Below are 18177 nucleotides of genomic sequence, written 5' to 3'. Positions count from 1 at the left end.
CCTCGAATGGTATAGCTGTCTTTTTGGCAACCTTTGCCACCGGAACATCAACTTTGGGTATCTCGTCCCATAGCTTTACATCCTCCGGCTCGAACGGCAGTCGAGCCTTAAAGTCCTTGGACAATACCAGCCAACGTTCTGCCTCCTTCCACTCCTCGAGTACCATGGCTTTAATATGCTCACTAACTGGGAAGACTGTCTGCCGACGTGACATAAGTCCCCCAAACAGTCCAAAGAGAAACAAAAGACCAGCGCTCCATCCAGGTGTAATATTCCAAAGTGCAAACTTTATTGGGCCATGTTACAGCAACGTTTCGACCCGAAGGTCTTTGTCAAGACCTTCGGGTCGAAACGTTGCTGTAACATGGCCCAATAAAGTTTGCACTTTGGAATATTACACCCGGATGGAGCGCTGGTCTTTTGTTTCTCTTTGGACTATGTGGATGTTCCAGGAAGGTTCCCTGGATGTGGACCTGGCGCCCCAATAAGTGAGTGCTGTCAGTCTTCTTTTTCTTCTTTGCATAAGTCCCCCAAACATCAGGTCCTGCCTGGATTTTGGCTTAGAAGTTTCTTCTATTTGCATTGTGCACCGCATCGCCTGCACCAGATCATTCGTATCCTCCGCCTGGAAGAGGTATTTCCTCTGGTGGTCCTGGCTCCCTGAAGGAAGCTCCCCTTCCTCTTCTGAGACAAAGTCTCTGAGACAAAGTTCCCTTCTGGCTATCTTGCGGCAGGGAATGGGGCTGGATTTTTCCATCATACTAGACAGAGAGGACTGAACTTCCTCTCGTATTAGGGACCTCATTTCAGATAGTAGTGAGGGCGGCTCATTTCTCATAACCTTGGATGTGCAGTCTGCACATAAGGTTTTCCCATGCGTGTCCGGAAGCTTTATGCTACATATGGGGCATCTAATGGATTTTCCAGAAGCCTTGCCGGACTTCTTAACTGGACCAGGCGGGACAGCGGGGGTTCCCTTATCCTTAAACGATATAAGATAGGGAATAGGTAAAGGGCGACTGTCTGTGCGTGTAGGTGGGGGAGTTTGCGCTATGCGCACTTAACCCTTCCTCGGTTGGCATGCTTGCTTCCATGCGTCCGAAGGTAACAGGTCCCCGCAGCTCAGAGCTCCAGACAGAAGCGCTTCAGCCGCAGTATGATCCACGCTGGAACGCACACCTCCCCCGTACATCAGCGTTGCCGGAAGTGATGGTAACGGATGCCGCGAAACTGGAAGTGACGCAGCCTCTGGGAACTTCCGCCCAAAGACGCCAAGCACCATGCTGTGCCGCAGACCTCCAGGAACCGCGTCCGCAGCCGAGAGCCTCCCACCGGGAGGAGCGGCTGCCAACAGGAGCCTCGTCCACTCCTGGTCTTTGGAGCAGAGGAACCCCCCCTGGAGGGTTTCTGCCCTGAGCCTCTTGACAGGGGGAAGGATATTGGCAAGCCGCACGATCCCCCTGAGCTCCGGTAAGCTGCGCAGCCTCTCGTGCGTCCCTTGCAGGGACAGGAAAAACACTTGAGGTTTGGGGGTGGGACCGGACCTTTTGAACTCTCGTGTTTCCTGTCCCAGCAAGGGAGGAAGGACGTCCTCCAGGGTGCTGTCAGGAGGACGTCCTGGAAAAAATGGTTTTGTAATTTTTGTTGGAAAAATGAGAAATCGCTGGTTAAATTTTAACCCTTATAACTTCCTAACAAAAAAAGTTCAGTTTTTCTTTATATTAAATTGCACTGCTGGAGCGGCGATTTAAATGTAATTCCCCTGATCCCGTCTTATACTCACCTGTTGCCCCCTTCAATCTTTTCCAGCGTCGCTCCAGACCGTCTCCAGCGGAGACTTAGACTTGTTTTGAGAGCTTGTGACTTAAATTCCCACTTCCGGACAGTCTGAAGTTACGAGAAAAAAAGATGGTGCCATGAGACTAGAACACATTGGTACAAGATAAAGCCGCCAGAAGGTGAGTATAAGAACAGTGGCATGGGCCAATCATTTAAAGCGCCACTCCAGCGCCGAAAAAAAAAACAACTCTGAAAAAAAATACACGCTGGAGTGGTACTTTAAATGATTGGCCACTAGGGTTGATAGTCTATTTTAAGTGCATATCCAAATAGCAATAGCGCTTCCTGAATAGCTGCATCGGGAACCCGGATACCTGGGGGGCTCCCGATAATCAGCTGTTCGGTGCCGCAGCTGCATGACGCGGCTGTGTGACAGTCACAACACATGCATGAATAGCCCAATAAACAGGGGCGTCATGAGGCTGCGGCACCGAACAGCTGATTATCGGGCACGCTCCAGGTATCAGGGTTCCCAATGCAGCTATTTGGATAAGCACTTATCCAAAGCTATTCAATCAACTCTATTGGCCACGTCATGAAGCACCCTGAGCACTTGTACTAGGTTTGAATAGTCATTCTGTGCAGACAGTCCTTTTAAGGAGGGTCCACATGTTCTCAATAAATTTTAGGTCACGTGACGAAAGGAGCCATGTCATTCTTTTATCCTTTACTGGCTAGCCAATTAGTGGTAACGTCAATGTATGCGATGGAACATTGTCCTGCAAGAAAAAAAAAATCATCATGGTTTTCTTGAAAAGTTGCAGACTTATTCTTTAAGCAGTGGTACAAGAAAGTGTCTTCTAAAAATTGGCAGTAGGTTTGGGAGTTCATCTTGAGTCCACCTTTAAATACCAAAAAGTCCATCTAGCGCTTTCTTAATAATACCAGCCCATAGCAGTACCCCATCACCACCTTACCTGGAGTCAAAGTGGAGGTCTGTGTCCATTACTGATCCAGCCGCGGGCCCATCCATATGTCCATCAAGAGTCACATCTCATCAATCCATAAAACCAGGTACGGACTGGGGTTGAAATTCAGCCCTGGCATTTGAAATCACACAGGCCCATGTTGTCCCCGTCCCCATGAACCAGATGGGATATTCAAGAATAATATTCGTGATGGAGGAAAGGAAGATTTAATACAAGAGCAATATTTCTAATGATACCAGTGGCCGGCTGGGGTAACTGTGCTCCATCACAACTCTTAACAGTACGGGTGTCTTGAGAATACCAATTCTGTTACCAACGTAGCAGACAAGGCAGCCCACAACCAGACAGGCCCTTCTGGCATTTGCCAGAATTGCCAGTCCGGCCCTGCATAAAACCATTGAAAAGTCTGCCTTCAGTTATTTTCTGGCCCTGTCTTGACATTTTATTTTGTGGGTCTTGTTCACTGGTTTCAGCCTCCTCACCATGGCCATGGCTCTGAATACTGAACACCTTGTATTTCTGGGCACTCCAAGGAGGTTGTAGTTCTGAAAAAATATTTGGAAAAATATATTTTCAGCTCCTGAAAGTCTTTCTGCATTTCTGCTTTGTTTAAGAATACTTTTAATCTGTGATGAAATAAAGCTTTAAGAAATTTTACCAGCAGCTGGAATTCTTTTTTTCCAAATTGTTTTCATTGTTACACAAATATTCGAATCGTGAGTTCCCTGCACACTGGACTATGACAATTGGTAAGCTGGCAAGTATCCCAGTATTAGGATCTTGATAACGAATAGTCCAATTTGAAAATGCCCACAAAAGCCCCAATAAGGACCAAAATGTCATGAAAATGAATAAAGTAAATTCATTATTGGGATAAATATAAGGACCAACTGCACATTTAAAACATAAGTGAGGTGGAGGAACACAGCCTACGTAAAATTTAATATTACAGCCTGGGGTGTTCAAAGCGATCATACCATACATACACAAATAAAATAGAATAAGCCCATAGATCTATTGACTCATATGTGCAAATGATTATATTCCACAGCATGTGAGCATGATACTGTGCCATTTGTACCATGGTCAGATTTTTATACCACACCTTTGTATTCAACATTGCACTTTAAATTTCATACAAGCCTAAGAGTACAGACCAGCTGCATCTCCAGATCCAGACAACTTCATGGGAGTATATCAGGCTGTCAAGTTCAAGTCAGGAGACATACGGCCAGTCTGTGCATCATGGTCTGTACATGGACCATGTAAAACAGACGTCTGAATTCGGCCTGAAATAAACAATGCCCCATAAACGTAGTAATTTGTATACACACACCACTTCCCCTGAAAAACCCCCCAAAAAGAATACACTATACTCACCGAACCTCAAATCTCCGATGACCAGTGTCCTCCAACTTGCATAGCTAGGGACCCCGCGTAGGTGGCATGATGCCACGTGTACCTGTCCATGGCCATAACATTAAAGGGAACCTGTCCCCCCGAAAATCGCTGGTGAGATAAGCCCACCGGCATCAGGGGCTTATCTACAGCATTCTGTAATGCTGTAGATAAGCCCCCGATGTATCCTGAAAGAGGAGAAAAAGACGTTAGATTATACTCACCCAGGGGCGGTCCCGCTGCTGGTCCGGTCGGATGGGTGTCTCTGGTCCGCTGTGGCGCCTCCCATCTTCATTCCAAGACGTACTCTTCTGATCTTCAGCCACGGCTCCGGCGCAGGCGTACTTTGTCTGCCCTGTTGAGGAGCAAAGTACTGCAGTGCGCAGGCGCCGGGCCTCTGACCTTTCCAGCGCCTACGTTAACAGGTACCACCTACCTAAACTTTAGTGCAGTCCCATTCTACCCTATTATGGTACTCATATCCTCTAATGTTAGAAGCACCTTTCAGGAGGATAATGCTCCCTTTCAAAAGTAGTTTGAGGTGCATGACAAAGTGTTAAAGGTGTTCAGTTGACACCTTGAAAGATTGGTCATGTTCGTCAAACCATTTTTGGAGCATGGCAGGGAGCATGATATTTATATATTCATTATCTAATTACATAGATAAATGATTGTCCCACAATATGCAAATTGCCTCTTCTGAGAAAGAGGACTTAAACTCTATAGCGCCACCTGTTAGAAGTAGCGATCCTACAAGTCACAATCAACCCTTTAACGAGTCGTGCAATATGACTTAGGATAAAAGCCAAATCAGTAGAGGCAATTTGCATATTTATATTTCCCAGAGAAGCATTGCACGGCGAATAAGCCTCCTGAGGCTAGTTTCACACTTATGTTTTTCAGCTTCCGTCACAATCCGTCTATTTTTGAGAATGCAGGATCCTGCAAAAAAGTTTGCCAGGATCCTGCATTTTCCCATAGACTTGTATTAGCGACAGATTGTGACGGATGCCCAGAAGGATTTTCATATCTCTCTCTCGTCCCCGGACCTTAATTTTTAATTCCCGGAAATTTCTCCATTCAAATTGTGGACGACGCATCACTCGTTACACTGGATCCGTCACACACGTTTTTCGCTATTTTCGTGACGTCCGTCGACACGTCATTTTGCTGCACAACGATGTACAGCAGAAAACGCATGTGTGAAAGTAGCCTTACCTTGACAAGCCAGTGCTGGTATGTCACTCTCCATAAGGAGAAACGTTACCCCTTAGACCCTAGTCCAGAGCCTCTCATCCAGCCAAATTAGTTCTCATGCCTCGCACTGACGAGGGCCAACAGCCCGAAACACCGTGTCTGCGAATTGAGATACTGATTTGACTTTTATCATATTGCACGACTCGTTAAAGGGTTGATTGTGACTTGTAGGATCTCTACTTCCAACAGGTGTTCCACAATACAGTTTTCACTTCTTGTTGGTGTATATTTAGGTCATTTGAGACTTCAAAATGGTGGCATGGGTCTTTAGGGAAGTTTTAACAAATATCCCACCCATCTTTGCCTTTGGGACAGTGGTGACATCTGGTCAAAGTGGACAGTTTTCTGGGGGGAGGTGGAACATCAAACAGAATCCAATTCTAGATTACCAGAATGTGCTAATAGCACCACTGTAAATCTTACGGAGTCTTATATAGCAAAGTGTCCAGCACAGCTCTATACAAGGAGTCAATAGTCTTCAAGTAGATTGCAAAGTATTAAAATATTAAAAAGTCCAATTTATTAAGAGTGGTGTTCTGTAAGCCAGGTTTAATGAGTTAGGGGCATTTTACTATTCTGTTGATCTAGAGGTGCATGCCACTTAATGAATTAGGCGCATCTTACAAAAGGCGTACTCCTCTGCCAGAACGTTACTCTAGTCAGGTACTAGAGTACATTTCTGGTTTAATTTATGCCAATAAAATGGCATAAATGTTGATGAATTTGTCAGGCAGCTTTGCCTATTTTAGAAAAGCAGACCAGGGCTGTCAAAAAAACGGCAACAGTCGCAAGCCATTTGTGCAAAACGTTTGACATTTGAAGGTGTATGCCAAAATTCTGTAAAAACCAGCTTAATGAAATCAGGTCCAAAAGTGTCATCAAATCAAAGATCCTGGAAGGCAAGAAATCCCCCAAGAAGCTCACTTATAAGGAAAAAGCGGTTTAGAACACATTCATCACAGTGATTTGGGGCTTCCGGGGCATTCACAAGGGAGGAAACTATGCGGCGGTGTGGGAGACTCTTGTAAAGAGTAACGTATCATTGGGACACAGAAATCCCCTCAATGTGAAAATCTTTGATGCTCAAAGTGATATATTCAATAAGAAAATGGAGACATTCTAAGCAGCAAGGTGAAGCCTATATCCGCATAAACGAGAACATGATGGAAGTCTACATTCTGGAACTAATTTGTTAAATGGGTTGTCTGGAACTTTCACATTTATGGCCTATCTTTAGGCTAGATCATCAATATGTGATTGGTGGGAATGCAACCCCCGGCATCCCTGCCCATCAGCTTTTCTCGTTACCAGCCGGTTTTGAGAAAAGCTGCATAGGGGCTGCGACCAGGAACTGTACATCTGCCCCCTATTCGCAAAAGTGGGTTAATATGCAGTATCCACAGCAACTCCGCACATCCGGCTGCTGCTGGCACCAAGAACAGATGATCAGTAGGAGTGCCGGGTGTGCATAGGTTAATGTGAAAGTCCTTGACAATCCCTTTAATGGAACTTACTATACAATCATAAAGCCCTAAAAAGGACTCCCATTTATATCTTCTGTGGTAACTTCAGTACAATGTATTTAGTTTACGTTGCATTCTTTTAATGGCTTTATGTGAATTGATGCAAATTTGCTCATTACCTCAATGGCAAAAGAAAAAGGTGCTGGTCACACAAGCAAAAGGTTACATTGATTCATCACAATTTTCTTTATGCCAAAAGGTACAGGTTACAAATTTGGTAAAGAAAATTTCTGCATCTATTGGCAGGAAAAAGCCACAGGCAAAATCGTTCAGATTAGGGTGAAATCTGCAGCAAAAAGGTTTAACAATGATAATGTAAGGTTATACACATGGGAAGAAGGAATCAATATCACCATTACACACTGAATGGGAAACCACTGGGTAAATCTGACAGGGAGAAGGACTTGGGGATCCTAGTTAATGATAAACTTACCTGGAGCAGCCAGTGCCAGGCAGCAGCTGCCAAGGCAAACAGGATCATGGGGTGCATTAAAAGAGGTCTGGATACACATGATGAGAGCATTATACTGCCTCTGTACAAATCCCTAGTTAGACCGCACATGGAGTACTGTGTCCAGTTTTGGGCACCGGTGCTCAGGAAGGATATAATGGAACTAGAGAGAGTACAAAGGAGGGCAACAAAATTAATAAAGGGGATGGGAGAACTACAATACCCAGATAGATTAGCGAAATTAGGATTATTTAGTCTAGAAAAAATACGGCTGAGGGGCGATCTAATAACCATGTATAAGTATATAAGGGGACAATACAAATATCTCGCGGAGGATCTGTTTATACCAAGGAAGGTGATGGGCACAAGGGGGCATTCTTTGCGTCTGGAGGATAGACTGTTTTTCCACCAACATAGAAGAGGATTCTTTACTATTAGGGCAGTGAGAATCTGGAATTGCTTGCCTGAGGAGGTGGTGATGGCGAACTCAGTCGAGGGGTTCAAGAGAGGCCTGGATGTCTTCCTGGAGCAGAACAATATTGTATCATACAATTATTAGGTTCTGTAGAAGAACGTAGATCTGGGGATTTATTATGATGGAATATAGGCTGAACTGGATGGACAAATGTCTTTTTTCGGCCTTACTATGTTACTTTGTAAAAAAGCTGAAAGAATTGGCACTACAGATTTAAATCTGCACCAAATCTGCAAGTCAAAAATCAGCAATGTGTGCATGAGACTTCAGGATTCCTATTCACTTTACTGGCATCAGGAAACCCTTCTGGCTTTGCTACAAATCTGCACTGAAAAAAACAGCAGCAAAACAACATAACGTGTGCACACAGGCTTAATTTGAGGCATAAGCAATTTGTAAATACCACTTACTGGCCAGAAACAAGAACTGACATACAGTGTATTCTCATTACCGCATCGGATTATTTTTATACTTTTTATCATCATCATATACGAGCACATTTCACAGATTTTGATTAACAAATAGACACAATATTAGAATAAATCTATTTATTTACTGCCGCAGGGTAATTACCGTGTATAAGCATCTCAAAACTAGTATTTATGAAACAAATATTCCAACATTTAAAATGATTCCATTGCTTTTCGATTGTAACGCATTTGTACAAAATATCAGACTGTCATTTTACATTTCATATAAATTATCCTTTATTTACATGTAATACTTTCAAGGAATAGAGTTGCAGCCACAAACATCAATTTCACAATGAATGGGAAAATATAAAACACCCCATTAAGATAAAACCTATGTTCTTTCATTTATACAATGTAGTAAAGGTAAGGTGCTTGACCCCTTCTCTAGTGCGTGGTCTGCATGGTATTGCTGTGAATATACTGCAGGCCCCTAGAACAGTGGTGGAGGTAAAAGCAGCAATACATTTCAGAAAATCACTCGGTAATAAGCAGAGGTCACATCACTGGTCACTAGATAGAAAAGGTATAAGAAGTGGTATGTAACCACCTTAGTCCAGGTATGGCTTCACATATTCAGAAATGGTGTTCACAGACAATCACAGAATGGATGGCAATCTAATGTGTTTGGGAGCTGCACCTTCACAGATGCTCTGTGACAATACATCTGTAATGTGCATGTACTACGTAATGTGTCACTTTCTCCCATCTGCCCACTCTCCTACTGTCCGTAGGGTACAAAGAATGGGGGGCAGACAGAGTATTACATGAACGCAGTATTTGTCTACATATATGGTCTGTGCCATGAATACGCAGTCTGCACATGAAATGCATATATAAAGCTATAGGATATAGAAAAATAACTACATACAGGATACTAGTACACTGTACTTACAAAGGTGCCAGGGTAAGATATAAGCAGCGGTCCGGAAAGCCTCACTTTCGTCTTGTGCGGGGTCATCAGTGCGGTTTATAAAGTGGGCTGGCTTATTTCAATACCTAAGACAGCCTCCTCCTTTAAAAAGGAAGCTAAGCTACTGAAATGCGTCAGTCACCCAACATCCTACACATACAGCACTATTTCTATACGGACAAGAAACCTTCTGTTTTAAGCACAAGACAGAAGTGGATCTGCTAGGGCCGATCGGGGCACCTTTCCAAATACAAGCAAGGGCTCATTCAGATATCTAATTTTTCAATTATGCAAAAAAAAAAAAAAAAAGCCTGGAATAATTTTCATCAGCTTTTACCATCAGTCTCTTTTTTTTTTCTCCATGAAACATGAAAATTAGGCAGCACCCGGAAGGTATCCGAGAGCTGATCGATTATTTGCTGGACCCATCGAATTGCGTTGGTGAGCTTGAACTGTGACTTGGATCTAAACTGGACATGGTTCCGTGTTTTGATGCGGATATGAGAACACCCCATCGACCATAAGTGTACAAGGTCTATCTGTGAAAAACACGGATAGAACTCATATGAAAGTGTGATGTCTGAATAAGCCCAAAAGCAGCAATTCTAGTAACCGTTGTATGAGGAGTGATTGCTAACAAAATTTAAAGACTAAACAAGCATGGCGCATTTTAATGTGTTTTTACTACAGTTAACCATGCAGCTATGAATTATGGTGGAAAAAGTAAAGTCTTGTCCAAGACACGATATCAGACCTGCGCCATTTCTGCATTGGCCACTAAATGATGGCTTATGTACGATGACAGGAGACCAGTGAGTCACTGCTGTCGTTACTTTACAATTGCATATTTCATTTTCTGCATAGAAACATATCACCCCCAGTACAAGCTCGCATGTACAGATCAGGAGATTATATACAATCAAATGCAAACGTTTGTCAAAGGGTCGTGTAAGGTACTAAGAAGTAAAGTGTCGTAGGCATAAAAAGTGTATCAGGAGGCCACACTGTAACCGGGACCAATATTAGTCCCTTCAATTCTGTTGCAACCAAGATTTGAGCCACAGTCAGAAGTCTGTACAATACGGACATCGATCGCAACACAATGCTCGGACTGGCCGGCAGCTCCCTGACATGAGCGTGACAGTGGTCAGGCACAGATCCAGGCCAGTCCATGAACTGTGTTGCGATCGTCGTCGGTGTTTCACTGCGCCCTTACCCTCAGGAGTAGCTCCTACAGAACTGGTGGGGTACAATTCAAAAGTGGCAGCCCTGTTGATTGTCAATGATAGATGTAGTTTAACAATTGCAAGGAGGATTTAAAGGTCTTTCTGAAACTGGAAATTATTAAAGTTCAACTTCTACATTTTCATATAGGAAAATAATTTAATAGTAGAAAAAAAAAAGTCAAATGGATTTACAAAGAAAGAGCAAATGACACGACTGCTCACATTACATTGTGACTTTGGTTACTTTGCAGAGAATACATTATTTGGTAACTAGGCTAAACGTGAAGTAGTTTATATTTATATATAAAACTATACATGAGATTAACTGTAAACGTATAAAACTCTGTAAACATGTTGGTTCTGAGTAACCGTGCAACATTGCAAAAAAAATAATGTGTACACACTCTGGGCTAATGGAAGTGTTCAGCATATTAATACATTTCCCACCCAAGTACTGAAAAATAGAGATTTCCTTTTCAAAACTATGTCCAAAAATTATCCATTATCGGCAACAAAAAACACAGAAGATACTTAAAGAATAATGTGGCAACATCACTCTTTTAAGTCTAAATGGGGATGGGTGTTTAATTACATTAAGATTAAGACCATTGCTCAGCCTGAAGCAACAGTCTAAATATGACAAACGGGAGGGATTGAGCTAGTCATTAATGTGCATTGAAGATTACCTGTCGTGAAAAGTGGCCAGTTTTTGGACTTCTGTTACTCTCGCTGCTCCTTAATTGCCCCTCTTATTGGATTTATTTTTATCCAGCATATGGTTCAAGAGATATAAGCCTTTTCATTTAATGATGGTCTCTACCCAAGAGGGCATGGCTCACAGGATTCCCTGGAGAGTAATGTTCTGGGAGCTTCACCTCCTTGGTAAAGACCATAAACTTCAGTGCTAAATAAAAATGAAAAATGCTCATATCTCTGGAACCGTATGGAGGCTGAACAAAAAAAACAAAAACAAGACACAAACGAATATTTAGGGAAGCAGAGGTGATAAAAGCAGAATCTGGCCACTCGACCTATAAAACCGTACAATTCACTCAGAATGACTAACATTTCATTTGTAGACAAATATTTGAGTTGCAAAATATCTGCACATTATTCTTACACATATTACTGCTAAAAAAAAGAAGCTGTTAATATTTTGAAGAAGACACTTTAGGGAGTTACATGGCAGCCCTTTGAGCCAAAAGCATCACATAGGTAAGTGCTGAGAAAAGCATTTCTATTTGCAGACAGTTTTCTCTTACGGGAGCTCATCAGTGGGGAACAGTATATTTTTTTAGCAAATTAAGTGTATAGAGACCACTTTTAACAATGTAAATTTTGTGTGCTCATAAAACCGGGAACTGAGAAGGGACATATGTGGTACACCTAAGGATGAAACCTATTAGATGGGCATTCACAGCATCAGTTGGCCTACAACTATGATAGAATTCCCCACCCATTAAACCACAAAGAAACGATACAGCTCCCCCACTGTATGGATGGGCTACTAACGGTACGTGGAGAGTGATGAGAATGGTATATTTTATCAAAAAGAGGTAAAATACTGAGAGGTTTCATGTGAATGTCACTTTTGGTATTGAAATCATATAGACAATTTGTCAGAGAAGCTTTCGTGTCACAGAGGACTTTGCTCAATGTTGGGGTTTAGGAAGTTTTTTTTTTCAGAATCTTTTTGTGATCATATTCATTTCACAGCTTATAATTCAGTAGTTTTAATGACCAAGTAAGATTGACGTCTGGAGAGGTAACCAATAGATCTAATAGAAAGAAAATGCCATGTTACGTGAAACGCTTGAGAAACTTGGCGGATGATCCATGTGTAAGGCGGCGTACACACATACGCACTTGCTCTGTACAGCTGCAGAGGAATATCTTTCTGGTCATCTCCTATAAATAGAAGAACTTCTCTAAGAAAAAAATTGTAAAAGTAAAACAATAAAGGTCCCTGGGGAAAAGACTAGTCTGAGCTGTAAACGCAGCACATGCCAACGCTCCATGTACTTCAGTCCACCCCATCGAAACCTTGAGCATTTTCTATCGCTATATGCAGCTTGTCCCATAGGTCCTCAAATGACTCATAAGGTGGCAAATCCAGGCGGTTAAAACTAAAAAAAAAAAAATAATAATTTAGGTTATCTAACCATGCAGTCACACAGCAGTCAAATAGAACAATTTACACAAATAGCACAATACAGGCAGTGCGTTTTATTTCTTTATTCTTTACGGCGTTCAACATGCGGATTTAATAATATGATCATTTCATAGTTGTGTTCTTATGGATGCAGACATTCCAAGTTTTTTTTTCCTTTTATACTACATTTACATCGTAAAGCATTTTTACGAGACAATCATGTTTGTGTTTGCTATCTATAACATAATGGTTGGAGCGTCACTCTGTCCGAAGCCTTTATAGACTGCGCAAGCACGACGCGCCTGCGCAGTCTGGACCCCACAGAGTTACACTGCCGATGAGGATTGGGACCCAGGAGATAGCAGTATGCGGAGCGGAGCTACCGGGTGGGGGCAGAGGGGGCCATCGCCCCGGCATTCAGAGGGGGCCCACCCGGTGCTACGCTACTGTAACTGTATTGGCGAGCACAGTGCTTCAATACAGTTACATTCTGCGGCAGAGCAGGGAGAATCAATCTCCCTGCTCTGCCGCCCGGCCGCTAGGGGGTCCCTGAGCAGGTGGGGCGGTGCCAGCAGTGGGCCTCCCGCCTGTCATCGCAGGGTCAGCTATATCGGCATCTAGCCGATGCAAATGACCGCATTGATGACGTAAGGAGTGCTACGCTCCTTCTCCCATCATCCCCCTGTCAGCGTCTGACGTCACAGACACTGACAGGGGGCGCGATGACGAAACTGCCCGCCGCCCACGGTCTGGAGGTGAGCAGGAGCAGAGCAGGAACCAGGGAGAAAAGGGGTTTGAATTTATTTATTGCTTTTCTTTATGGAGGCTGCCTTATACTACAGAGTCTGCCTGTGGGGGGGGATGCTGCCTTATACTACAGGGTCTGCCTATGGGGCACTGCCTTATACTACAGGGTCTGCCTACGGGGTGCTGCCTTATACTACAGGGTCTGCCTATGGGGTGCGCAAGATGGTAGCAGCACATGACAAGATTAGGGAGCATGATGGAAGCAGAACATACCAGGATGGAGACAATATACCAATATAAATGCTCACCACCCAGGCATTAAATAGCTAGGTTTTTAAATATTTTTAAACATTTAAAAAAAAAAAAAATAATTGATTAATTTATCTTTATAAGTTTGAGAGAGAAGTAAGAGGGCAAGTTCACACAAGGCATTTTTTGCATGCTAGATTTGTCTCTTTTGCATGCTAAAAAAAAAAATACCGTATATAAAAAAATTCCAATTCCACAGAATCAGGTCTTGACCCAAAAAAGGCAGCAAAACCTGATACCTGCATTTTTCCATCACCAAGTCAATGGGTGAAAAATGCTTAAAGAAGTGACATGTGCTCTATGTCCAGAAAAGGATGCAAAGCACAAAATACTGATGACAAAAATACAATGTGTGTGCATGACATTTCTGAAATCTCAGGCTTTGCTGGTACTGTAAAAAGCAGCTGAGAATTAGCATAAAAAAAAATTAAAAAAAAAAAATGCCGCAAAAACGCCCAGTGTGAACATAGCCAAACTTACGAGGCACTGAATATACCAAGGTAGCAAAATAACAGAAAGATAAAATACATTTTGTAGTAATCAATAAAAACTATCAGAGAATAGGAAGTAATTTTTTTTTTTTTTTTAACAACATCCAACTTGGGAATTTGACCCTCAGTAGGCTTGATTGCTCATTTTAACACACTGCAGTACTTTTGTATTGCAGTGCATTATGCCTATGTGGCATCTAGGTTATTGAGCTTCCAGGATCGGGGCCAGGGCTTATGATGGCAGATGATTTATTAGCAGGGCTAGGTAATACAGCTCTATTCCGGGAAGCTGATATTCCAGGTACTGGCGAGATCAGCTTGACGAAAATGAATGGCAGAGCGTTCTCTGGAAAAACATTCTAGCTCCTGATGAGCGCCGAAAATGTAAGTCCAAACTGTTCACAGTTCTGTACAAGAACCGTTTGGGAAATTCCAATAGGCCTAGAGACTACACAACTACTGGTGACCACTAGTGATGAGCGAGTGTACTCGTTGCGGGGGTTTCCAGAGCATGCTCGGGTGATCTCCGAGTATTTGTTAGTGTTCGGAGATTAAGTGTTCATCGCCTCAGCTGAATGATTTACCGCTACTACCCAGCCTGAGAACATGTGGGGGTTACCTGGTTGATAGGGAATACCCACATGTAATCAAGCTGTCTAGTAGCTGTAAATCATGCAGCTGAGGTGATGAAAACTTAATATGCAAACTCTAACAAATACCGTATATACTCGAGTATAAGCCGAGATTTTCAGCCCATTTTTTGGGGCTGAAAGTCCCCCTCTTGGCTTATACTCGAGTCATACCCAGGGGTTGGCAGGGGAGGGGGAGCGGGAGCTGTCTAATTATACTCACCTGCTCCTGGTGCGGTCCCTGCACGTCTTTTCCCCGGCGCTGACAGCTTCTTCATGTACTCAGCGGTCACATGGTACCGCTCATTACAGTAATGAATATGCGGCTCCACCTCCCATAGAGGTGGAGCCGCATATTCATTACTGTAATGAGCAGTAACGGTGACCGCTCAGTACAGGAAGAAGCAGTAACGGTGACCGCTCAGTACAGGAAGAAGCTGCCGGCGCCAGGGAACAGACATGTAGGGACCGCACCAAGAGCAGGTGAGTATAACGGGGAGCGCTGTGCTGCTCGATATCCACCTCCTCGTTCCGGCGCCGCCCCGTCTTCAGCAGTGACGATCAGGTCAGAGGGCGCGGTGACGTGGTTAGTGCGCGCCCTCTGCCTGAATGTCAGTGGCAGTGCAGGAGACGCCGAAGATGGAGCGGCGCCGGAACGAGGAGCAGGTGAATATTGAAAGTGCCGAGGCCCTGAGCGACGGAGAGGTGAGTATGTGATTTTTTTATCGCAGCAACAGCAAATGGGGCAAGTGTCTGTATGGAGCATCTATGGGGCCATAACGTTTGTGCTGCATGATATGGGGCCATTACGTTTGTGCAGCACTGTATGGGGCCATAACGTTTGGGCAGCACTGTATGGGGCCATAACGTTTGGGCAGCACTATATGGGGCCATAATGTTTGTGCAGTACTGTATGGGGCCATAACGTTTGTGCAGCACTATATGGGGCCATAATGTTTGTGCAGTACTGTATGGGGCCATAACGTTTGTGCAGCACTATATGGGGCAAGTGTCTGTATGGGGCCATGATCAACGTTTGTGCAGCACTATATGGGGCAAATATATTTATGGAGCATCTTATGGGGCCATAATCAACATTTGTGCAGCATTATATTGGGCAAATATCTTTATGGAGCATTATTAACCTTTATGCAGGATTAAGGTATATGGGGCATATTTTAAGATGGAGTATATAATGGGGCCCATCAAACTTTATGGAGCGTTATATGGGGCTCCTGATTCAATATGGATATTCAAAAAACACTTAACCCATTGATGTCTCAATTTTACTTTTATTGGTATCTATTTTTACTTTTGACATTTACCGGTAGCTGCTGCATTTTCCACCCTAGGCTTATACTCGAGTCATTAAGTTTTCCCAGTTTTTTGTGGCAAAATTAGGGGGGGTCGGCTTATACTCGAGTATATATGGTAGTTTGAGACCACCCGAGCGTGCTCAGGAAAACCCGAGCAACGAGTGCACTCGCTCATCACTAGTGACCACTGAAGGTCCTTCCCATTTCCCAACCCTAGATTTAAAAGGGGTTTTCCCCATTTATAATTTTAATTTTTTTTTTTTAAAAGAATTTATTGTAACCATGTGTTACGAGCCGCTGAGGCGAGTGATTGGCTGCAACACCGCTGACATGACATCAATGCTGACAATCATCGTAACAGCGGTGAAGACTCAGCGCTGGAACTGGGAAGAGTGAATAACAGGTGACATTATAATTAAGGAGGCCATAACCCCTTGACATCCTTGGCTTTGGAAGCTCAGAGCTGTGCTGCCCTGTTAACCTCTTCATGACCTTGCGATTTTCCACTTTTCCACCCCTTCTTCCAAGAGCCGTAAGTTTTTCACATAACCTTATGAGAGCTTGCTTTTCGCAGGATGAGTTGTACTTTTGAATTATACTACTCATGTGATGCACTGGAAAGTGAAAAAAAATTATGTTGAAATTGCAAAAAAAGTGCAATTCCACAATAGTTTTTTAATTACCCTGTTCACTATATAGAAAAACTGACCGTTACCATAATTTCCTAGGTCAGTAGGAGTACACAGATACCAAACATGTATATTTTGTTATTTTATTATTATTTAAGTGGTGTAAAACATTTCCGAACTATGCAGGAAAATAAATATTTCACTTGTGTCTTCATTTTCTGAGATCCGTAACCCGTAACATTTTAATTTTTCAGGATCGGAAGCTGGGTGAGGGCTTATTTTTGCTGATGTTTTTACGGATACTATGTTGGGTTAGATATGATGTGTTGATCGCCTGTTCTTGCATGTTATATTATTGCAATGCTGCGGAGGCCAAAAACCCTGCACTTCTGGAGTTTTGATTTTTTTCTTGATACGCCGTTTAATCGATCAGATTAATTCATTTTAGGTTTTGATAGATCGGACATTTACAAATGCAGAAATACAAAACGTGTTGTTTTTTGTTTAATTTTTAATGGGGCAAAAGTAGGGTGATTTTTTTTAACCCTTTCTCAATTTTCACTGCATTTAATAGTCTTGAAGCTATGATTGTCAGATTGCCTGTGCTATAAATGCCATGTATAGCTAAAATCATGATCTCTTGTGAACACCAGCCACAGGTTGGCTTTCTCAGGAGGAATGTAATGACAGGCACGGAGGCCATCACGTGGCTGCTGTTAAAGGCATATGATGGCTGATTAAATCAGCTGTAATGTGTGGGGATAGATGCGAGCTTGGAGTGTGAGCCCGGATCTAATGTAGAGACACTACTTTAGATGTACAAGTACGTCAAAGGTCATGAATGAGTTAAAGAAGGTCTTGGAATTTGTTTATCCCTCTACTCTGACTTACAGACTAAATCATATATATTGGAAATAAAAAACATCTTATAACACAAAGAGTAAATCACCATGTGTGCGCTCTGGGAAGTTTGTCAGGTGAGCCCCATTTTTCAACTGTAAACAACTGTGGTCCATTTGAGCCTGAAATGAAACATCATAGGAGTTAATGGCATATAGAGAAAACTTCTCAGTAGAAATAATACTATACATCAACATTGCTTAATACCAGTCACAGCTTTATGGTAAAGACTCAGACACAGCGTCATAGCAAATAGAAGTACGGTATTCTGTAAAATGGCTGCTGTATTGGCAGTAGTGGATTTTTGTGGAATGGGACATTTTGCTATAAAATCTATTCTAGTGGAAATGAAAGGATATCACAATATAGGGATGTAAATAATACGTGGCCACCAATGTGATAAGGCTGTTTTATGCTCCTTTTACATAATTTAATAATATGTCGCATCCAAAAGGAAATTGGAAGGAGGAGAGTGAAAACAAGGTGGTGGGATCTCTGAACGCAGAGCTGGATCTCTCAACAA

General features: G+C 42.8%; 1 protein-coding gene across 2 annotated transcripts in view; it reads right to left on the bottom strand.

The window, feature by feature from the left end:
- Window positions 1-8405: 8405 nt before the first annotated feature.
- The window catches only part of NEDD4 (NEDD4 E3 ubiquitin protein ligase), a 206091-nt gene continuing 196319 nt past the window's right edge, over window positions 8406-18177 (bottom strand). The window contains exons 28-29 of one of the 2 annotated variants that reach the window (XM_069765948.1): window positions 17704-17776; window positions 8406-12607 (exon numbers count right to left, since the gene is read on the bottom strand). In XM_069765948.1, coding sequence (XP_069622049.1) covers window positions 12505-12607; window positions 17704-17776 — 176 coding nt within the window. In that variant the 3' untranslated portion in view covers window positions 8406-12504. The remainder of the gene's footprint in view (window positions 12608-17703; window positions 17777-18177) is intronic. The other variant, XM_069765950.1, reaches the window with a different exon arrangement.

Source organism: Ranitomeya imitator, chromosome 4, assembly GCF_032444005.1.
Source record: "Ranitomeya imitator isolate aRanImi1 chromosome 4, aRanImi1.pri, whole genome shotgun sequence".
NCBI classification, from domain to species: Eukaryota; Metazoa; Chordata; class Amphibia; order Anura; family Dendrobatidae; genus Ranitomeya; species Ranitomeya imitator.
Note: the sequence above shows the minus strand (reverse complement) of the source record. Positions and strands in the feature narration are given on the sequence as shown.